General features: G+C 49.5%; 1 protein-coding gene across 3 annotated transcripts; it reads left to right on the forward strand.

Annotated features, from left to right (window-relative positions):
* The first annotated feature begins 2 nt into the window (after window positions 1–2).
* Window positions 3–7,996, forward strand: LOC118097471 (ras-related protein Rab-7a). Of its 3 annotated transcripts, XM_035140299.2 has the most exons (6): window positions 10–167; window positions 773–838; window positions 3,338–3,464; window positions 5,647–5,865; window positions 6,555–6,680; window positions 6,882–7,230. In XM_035140299.2, exons 1-6 carry the CDS (start codon window positions 73–75, stop codon window positions 6,969–6,971), a joined length of 723 nt encoding a protein of 240 aa, XP_034996190.1. In that variant the 5' UTR covers window positions 10–72; the 3' UTR covers window positions 6,972–7,230. The 3 variants fall into 3 exon arrangements, with proteins under 3 accessions (XP_060124888.1, XP_060124890.1, XP_034996190.1); XM_060268905.1 differs by having other exon boundaries at window positions 3–167; window positions 6,555–7,996; XM_060268907.1 differs by lacking the exon at window positions 6,555–6,680 and having other exon boundaries at window positions 3–167; window positions 6,882–7,996.
* Window positions 7,997–8,406: the final 410 nt, after the last annotated feature.

Here is an 8,406-nt window from a genome sequence, read left to right on the forward strand (position 1 = left end):
GGAGGGCCCTGCAGGGGTGTGGGCCTCAGCAGGTGCCCCACGGTGCGGACCCTGGATGCCCGTCCCACCAGCATGGTTTCAAGACTAGGTTACGGTTCAAGGGCAACGTTTCCTGGAAGCGCCAATCTCTGCAGAATTGTTGTAAGGATAATAGCACCTGTGAACAGGTGTGTGAATCTGATCTTATTTCTTTGGATTATCTCTGTAGATCTTAATAAGCATTAAGATTTGACTTAAATATGACATGAGATTCTCCATCGTGATCCTTGCTTAATCTTGGCACAAGCCGGATCCCACCAGCCTCATCTGAATACGTGTCCGGAAGGCGCAGCCCCTCGCCCTTCCTCCTCCCTCGCCTGCCCCTTCACCCAGCAAGGGCGGCTCTCGCCGATAAGCCCGGCAGGAATGCGCGTCGGCCAGGCCGACGGGGAGGCTGACGACGAGGGCGAAAGCAAGCAGCTGCGAGGAGCTCCAAGCAGCGCCCTCCCTTCTTCAGAGGGAGTTGGAGCAAGGCTGTGCCGCCCTGAGGTTGCTCGCGGGAGCGCACGGCCGGGGACGGACTTTGGGGCAGAGGTCCGGGCGCCCGCCCCGCAGACTGAGGAGGGGGACCCACACCATGCCAGTCGCATGGTGAAGCAATCCACGCCTGGCCGCGGGTGGGGCGAGGGCCCCGTAAGGGTCTCGACGGAGGCTAGTGTTCCCGAGCTGCCCCAGGGCTCGGCTACCAGTAGGGCTGCTCCGCCGCCGCCCTCACCCGCCCGTGTCTCCGCAGGTTCTGGCGCAGACGCCCCATGTTCAGACGCTCCCACCTCAAGATCCTGCTGATCGGCAATTCCGGGTAAGCAAAAGGGGCGGCTTGGATGGGGGAACGCGCCGTCGGGGAAGGCAGGACCGCCGAGAGGGCTGGCCCGCCTCCTCGCCCCCCAGCCAGGCTCCGATGGCTAAGCGGGAATCCCCCGCCAGGGGTCGGCGCTGGGAAGAGGAGAGACACTGGCGAGAGGGGAAGGATTCCCGGGATCCTGTCCCCGTTCGGCAGCCAAAGGGTTAAGGCGGCAGGTGGAATTGGCGGAGGGGGCGGCGGCGTCAGAGGCAGGTGCAGCCCGCCCGGTGCAGCCCGGTAAACGCGCACTGGGACCGGAAGCGGGCGGAGAAACTTCAGCGAAGTTCAGCTCCGTGCTTCCACAGCCATTCTCCCCGTATTATCTGTAGTCTCGGCTGGGGAGCATGGAGTGAGCCACCCACTTGAAGAAACACTGTATTCTTTATTCGCTCCCCGAGCAACTTAGCAAGGAACTTGCTGGCGTGTCTTTGCTTCACATGGGCAGCGAGATCCCGGTGCGCTGCACGCTGCTCTCCTACCTCATTCAAAGTCCTTTAAAGTACGTGCAACAAGTGGGACTACGTTGCAGCTGACCGGGCTACGTGTGTATACCACAGGCAGCGGATAATAGGACAATTTTGTGGGGTGCAGCTGAACTAGACCAGCTGTTTGTTCCCAGAGTTAAAGCAGATGGAAGAGGCAACACCAAATAACTAGAAGCCAAGTCAAATGACTATCCTATGGACACAATGGTATTACCATTGCCTGAACCCAGAGAGCGCCATCGATGCAATAAAAAGGGTGCTTTTTAAGAAAACAAAAACATGCAACCTGTATGTATTATGCACAACTGTGTTTCGTTCTCTTCACATTATGCTGCCATTTTAAATATGTTGCATAATCTAGACTGGATGAGTAAAACCCTCTTGAACTCAGTGGGATTTACCTCTGGGTAGACAGGTGCAGGGTCAGGCTGCAAGTCTGCATTTGCTAGTCATGGGGAGCTAAACGGAACATGAGATCTTAGTGCATTTTTATTCAGCTTCTCCTCTAGACTAGTCCAGCATGCTTGTAAAATTAGCATAACTTTGGCGCTGTGGGTTAAACCAGAGCCTAGGGCTTGCTGATCAGAAGGTCGGCAGTTCCAATCCCTGCGACGGGTTGAGCTCCCGTTGCTCGGTCCCAGCTCCTGCCAACCTAGCAGTTTGAAAGCACATCAAAGTGCAAATAGATAAATAGGTACCACTACAGCGGGAAGGTAAACGACGTTTCTGTGTGCTGCTCTGGTTCACCAGAAGCAGCTTTGTCATGCTGGCCACATGACCTGGAAGCTGTACGCCAGCTCCCTTGGCCAGTAAAGCGAGATGAGCGCTGCAACCCCAGAGTCATCTGCAACTGGACCTAATGGTCAGGGGTCCCCTTTACAAGTGTTAACAAAAACACCTCTTCATCAAAATACTCAGAAAAATGTGCTTGCTTACCTCCTACCTTCCCCCATCAACCTGACTCTGAAGAGCCTGGTAGCAGCTGTTGTTGCAACTACGGTAATTTACTAAGTAACCACAGCTTTATGGCAGTGTAGTAATATTTACTGTATAATTATAATTAACAACCACCTTCAACTTTTTATAGCCATTATTTAAACATTTGTTTAAAGAGTGTAGTTTTTATGTATTGAGTAAAATAATTTGGTTATTTCAATTATCTGTATCTAAACTCAAAAGGGGCCTTAGTATGTGTTTAAGATATTATGAATGCATACAACCGTCCAATGCAATGAGGATTTGAGATTTATTATTTACCTTTTATGCCAAAAAGTAAGATAGTTAGGATTAACCTAGATATACCAGATGTGAAGAAACACAGAGAAGAAGAATAGGGTTCAAACACTGCCAGACACAGTGCATGCAAAACACTGAATATCATTTTGAAACCATGTCAGTTGCCTGATTTTTGTCTTAATCATTTCAAACAGAAGGCTTTGTATGAAAGTGACCAAGAAAAGAAAGGGCACCATCAGAAAAGGCTTCTGGAGAGTTTGTACATGCAATGCCAAAGCATTTTGATGCAAGATATGCTTTTGCCATTGTTTGATTTTAAGCATATTTTACCAAGATGACGTATTCTGCCTTATGGAGTTGCATCAGGGTTTCCTTGTGCCTTTTTCAAACTTTTGTACTCAAAAGGCCAACTGAGCCTCATGCAGCATGTTTCCTACAGTAGCCAACTAGATATTCCTCGGAAGGCCACACACAGATCACCAGACCTTCCCATCCTGCTGCTGTGCTCCAGTGACTGCTACTCAAAAGGCCTTCGCAATCTTACCATGGGATTCCCCACTGCTGCCCCCAAATAGGCTTTATCACAAGGCAGTGTGCATGTGCGCAAGAGGCAGTTCAGGAGCAGAGAACCAGCTCCACCTCTGCAGCCTTGTATTGGTTGATGAGGCGGTGTCTGGAGAGGTTACTGACTAGACCTCCACATGTTAAAATGTCGACCCTTCCCCGTTCCCTGCAGGGCGGGAAAATCTGCCCTGATGAACCAGTATGTTAACCACCGCTTCAGCAGTCGCTACAGAGCCACCATTGGAGCAGATTTCCTCAGCAAGGAAGTAAACATTGATGGACGCAAACTGACCGTGCAGGTAGGCTCAGTAGAGGCTCACTGTTGGGCAAAGATCACCCCCTAAGCTCATCCCATGTTACCCATTAAAGAAACCCTGTGCTCCAGCCTAGGGCAATTTTAGTAACATACTCCATTTCCAGCTCCCATAATCCCCAAGCCATTGGCCATGCTGGCTGAGACTGGAGGGAGCCTTAACACCACCTGGAGGCCACAGGTTCCCCACTCAAGGTCTAAAATTATCCCATATGTGCCTTATGTAGCCAGAATGGCACCCTTCGTGCACAAGATGGAGCATTAGCAGGGACCCAATTTCTGTACAAGCACCTATTTCAGGAAAATATTTAAAGGTGTGTAAGGGAGAGAATCTAAAATGGGCAAGTGAATTGACGGTTGTGCTCAATGACAATTGTGGCAAAGAAAATACAAGAGAGAATGGAACAGAATATTCTAGAAAAGGGGTCCTCCGGCCCCCTCAATATGAGCACCCCAAATCTGCTGTTTTGTTACAGGTGCCTTGTTTTAGCTTTATCGTGGCAGCCTAAAGACTTAAGAGAGTCAATAAGATACAGGCATTTCTGGACTAAAGCCTATACCATGAGACAGGCCCTGGGTGGGGTGCCACTGGCACAGCGGTAGGCACCTAACGCCCATGGTCCGGATGTGGCCCAATCACCTTTTCAATCCGGCCCGCAGATGGTCTGGGAATCAGCATGTTTCTACATGAGTAGAATGTGTCCTTTTATTTAAAATGCATCCCTGGGTTATTTGTGGGGCATAGGAATTCGTTCATTTCCCCCCTCCAAAATATAGTCCGGCCCACCGCATGGTCTGAGGGATGGTGGACCGGCCCACGGCTAAAAAAGGTTGCTGACCCCTGCACTAGCATATTACAATGTGGACTCTAGCTATTTGCTAAAAATCCATTCTTAGTTACAGCAAACACCCTTTCCCTTCTAGAATTAACCTTAATGACAAAGCTGAATTCTGATTTTCATTTCTTGTTCCCCAATTTGTACAGAAGCAATCTGCACAAGTAAAAAAAATAAAATTCCAATATTGCTGCAGCCCCAAATATGCAGTGGCCCAACTCTTATGAACCAACACAATTCTCCCTTGGGCTGCAAGGTCTATGTAACACACCTACACTTAGCCCTTCCTGTAAGGAGCTTACCATGTGGCTTCCAAAGTGATATTCTATCTATGCAAAAGCTTACAAAGCCAGACCAGGTTAGCCTCAAGCAGAGCAGAATTTACACCACATGTGTTCAGATCATTCTTTGGGAACATGTTATCAATTGTTCCATGCAAAGTTTTATCAATTCATAAACAAGTATGATGGCCAATGCCATACAAACAGGACAAAATTAAACACCATCCATAAAAAAAAACCAAGATCATGTCAGAAAAGGCACCTTTACAGCAAACAGTCCTGATCCAAGTGCATGAACCAAGGTAGCCGCCACCCCCACCCCAAAGATCCTTTACAATGCTAGCAGTCAATTTGGCTTGAGGAAAGGCTTCCAACCCATATAGCAAACTAGTCGTGTCCGTGTACTTTGTGCAGCACCATGCAGACCCAAGTTCTGCGACAAAGCTGAATTCAGCAGCTTGTAGTAAACATATTCCTGTGGTTTCTCATTTTGCACAATTGTCAGTTTCCACTAATCATAGGAAGCAACGTTCAACATTACAAGGCTGCAGTCCCCATCTTGTTCAGTACTTTTTCTGGCTGCTGGTTAGATCAAAGATTGCCAACTTTTATGGCAAAACAGCACATCACATCACAGCACTCATTTTCTGGGTGCCAGTCACAATGAACAGCTGGCACCTGAAATGTAGAAGACTGGGGAGATGGGGGTTCAAGAAAGCTGCTCCACTCCAGCTCTCCATCCCTTTATAGCCATTTGGCATGGTATACATTCTGATGTGTAGATTAGTTTGCTGTTGGCAGATTTGTGGCAGCCACTCAACCCTGGTCAAACATGGTGGAAGAATCCAGAACATCAACTGAATAAAGAAACAGGAGACTCTAGTCCACACCATCATTTGGCATAGTATCTCCTGATGCTCCCACAAAAAGGGGACAAAACCCACGCTTACTAACCTTTGTGAGAACCAAGATTAATGGAGGCAAGTCACCAAGGACCCAGGGGTGCCTTGAAATCAAGGCCTCATCTTCTATCTCTTATTCTTGCACCTAGATTTGGGACACAGCTGGTACAGAAAGGTTCCAAGCACTGGGGACTGCCCTCTACCGGGGGTCAGACTGCTGCCTTCTGGTCTTCGATGTCTCATCTGTCAGCTCTTTCCAAGCCCTGGAGAAGTGGCACAAGCAGCTCCTGTTGCAGATTGAGCCAGAGGAAGAGCCCATTTTCCCCACTGCTGTCATTGGGAACAAGATGGACCTGGAGAACCGTGAGGTGGGGCAGAGGGGGATTTAGGGGGAGTGCGACCGGTTCGCCCACGCTGGCTGCCAAGCTAAGGGGGCGCTGCAACAATGGCAAACAGTGGAAGGCGAGAGGCGCCACACCAACCCCAAATTTTGGCATTGCAGAGTGCACTGCTGAAATTTTAAAGCCCCAAGTCTGCCACTGGGTAGGGCTACATATGAAGCCAGGTGCAGGGCAAAGGTCCACATCCTGTATGGCTCTCAGACATATTGGGCTGGACTAGTTAGGTCAGAACTCTTTAGGGCAGGCACCCCCAAACTGCGGCCCTCCAGATGTTTTGGCCTACAACTCCCATGATCCCTAGCTAACAGGACCAGTGGTCAGGGATGATGGGAATTGTAGTCCAAAACATCTGGAGGACCGAAGTTTGGGGATGCCTGCTTTAGGGGTTCTGTAAGAACTCTTTGCAACAACTCAAGGAGACGGGGAGTGGACAGAAAGTTCAGGGAATATTGCATCCTAATGACCAGCTTCACCAGAGGACTTTGGCACAATTGTCGAGCAGAGATGTAGAATTTGGTATCCGGGGAAGAATTATATTATCTTAAATATTTGCTCTCATTATGCACACTAAAAAGACCACAAGCTTTTTGATTCTTAAGAGTTGCAGATGGGATTGGGAAGGGAGCAGAGTATGCCCAAGCCCTGTTTTTGTCCAGGTGTCTTCCGAGGAAGCAGAAATGTGGAGCAAGCTTCATGAAGCCAAATACTTTGAAACCAGTGCCAAGGAAGCCACCAACGTGGAGGAGGTGTTTGAGTGGGCCATACGGGCCGTACTAAAGAATGTAAGAAACCTCATTTTCAGCCCTGCCCTTATAAGGCCCCAGACAGACCACATACCTTTGAGATTGCTTTTATCCCTAAAAACAAAAACACCTCTCCCCGTTTTCAACTTTCTTATAAGACATAGTCCTTCCCAACACCCCATTGCCCACCTGCATCAACCACTTTGCCCCCTCACCATTTTTCTTTTTGTTTCACCTCAGCGGAGGGTACATGAAGAGCCACAACCGGACTCAGTTCACCTGGAGACCAGGCCACCAGAAGGGGCAGCCAGACAGAAGTGTAGCTGCTGATCAGACCAAATACAGATCCCTTCTGTCCGAATATGCCTAAGGGGGTGGGCTCTTCAAGCTCTGCAATCCCAAAGGGTGAAAGTGCAACCCCAAAGAACAGCCCCAAGGACATTTGGGGGGGCTGCAGCAGACAGCTTCTGGAGCTGGATCCCAAGGTAGACCTTTGTTCTCTGGATGACACAGCCTAGCACTTGGGAGAGCTGGATCATATCCCCGGCTACTCTTCCCCCAAGCACATGGAAATAAAGCTGAATGCCAATATTGTGCTTTTCAATGGTGAAAACACTTGCGTCCCAGCCCTCCCAAGAGGGCAAAAGGGCTCTTCTCCCAAAAAGTAGCCAGAAATGCCCTAGTACTAGAAGAGGATGAGGGAAAGAGCTAGTTTCACAGACAGAACCTGGTTTCCAAAAAAAGGAGGTCTTTAATTGTTCAAAATAGCACAAAAACGACAGATACGCAGCACTAGGGGTGAGGAGGCGCGGAGGGGTGGACAGCCATGGGAAACTCCTAGGACGACTGTTCCTGTCTCAAAGGAAAATAAATGGGGTAGGAGAGTGGGTTAGGAAGGATCTTAGGGTCTGAACAGGAAGGGGACACAGCGAAATACATTATAATACAAAAGACCAGGGCACAGAGCAAGTTGGTGGGGAAGGGGGTCTGCTCCTGGGTTTGTTTGCTTTTGGGGGGGAGGGGAGCCTGCTTTACCTGCCAAATCTCTTTGACAATGGAGAGGTAGGACTTAGCAGTCAGTGCAGTTGTTTGCTTTTCATTTTATAGCCTATTCCCCACCATCTCTGAAGAATAAGCCCCGACTGCTCTTCTCCCTTCCCCTCTGTGGAATGTCCAGAGAGGCAGCGAGTGGAGGGGGGTGTACATATTCCTCTGGAGTGGGAGGGAGCCGAGATCCCTGCCCCAGCCAGAGGGAAAGCTGTACTTCAACAGGCAAAAGTATTGTCCTGCAGTCTTGTTCCTAGCTTATCACCCCGACCTTGTGGGGTCAGGCTCCATCCCTCAAAAATGTCCCGTCCCCCCCTAAAAAAGGTTTTATATAAAACGATGGAGAGGAATGGCAAGGCATTTTTGCCTAGACATGCCACCTTGTGGTCTGGAGAGGGAAGAGCAGAGGGAAAAATCAGCTTGTGCTGTTAAGAGGGATTGCTGCATGTGTAGAGAAGAGGGGGTGGGTTGAAGCCACAAGCACCCTGGGCTGAGCATTTGAACAGCTGTTGTAGAATGAGCTGCATCCCCCCACCCACCCCCAAAAGTAGCTGCATTGGTGGGTCCAACCACCTCCCCTCCCTCCCTCCCCAAACAGCAGAGACTCCTCTCTCTCCATTACCAACGCAGACACAAAAAACTAAACTTAGGGAGAGGGTCTGTACAGAGGCAAGAAATGGAGGCAGGGAGAATAACCCTCCCACCCCCCAAGACACAG

This window comes from Zootoca vivipara, chromosome 16, assembly GCF_963506605.1.
Source record: "Zootoca vivipara chromosome 16, rZooViv1.1, whole genome shotgun sequence".
NCBI classification, from domain to species: Eukaryota; Metazoa; Chordata; class Lepidosauria; order Squamata; family Lacertidae; genus Zootoca; species Zootoca vivipara.

Excerpts from the sequence above, each read along its gene's own strand:
- LOC118097471 (XM_060268905.1), top strand. The coding sequence starts at position 73 with ATGGTTTCAAGACTAGGTTACGGTTCAAGGGCAACGTTTCCTGGAAGC. Across the intron at positions 168-772 it reads ATAATAGCACCTGTGAACAG|GTTCTGGCGCAGACGCCCCA; the intron begins GTGTGTGAATCT and ends GTGTCTCCGCAG. Across the intron at positions 3,465-5,646 it reads GACGCAAACTGACCGTGCAG|ATTTGGGACACAGCTGGTAC; the intron begins GTAGGCTCAGTA and ends TCTTGCACCTAG.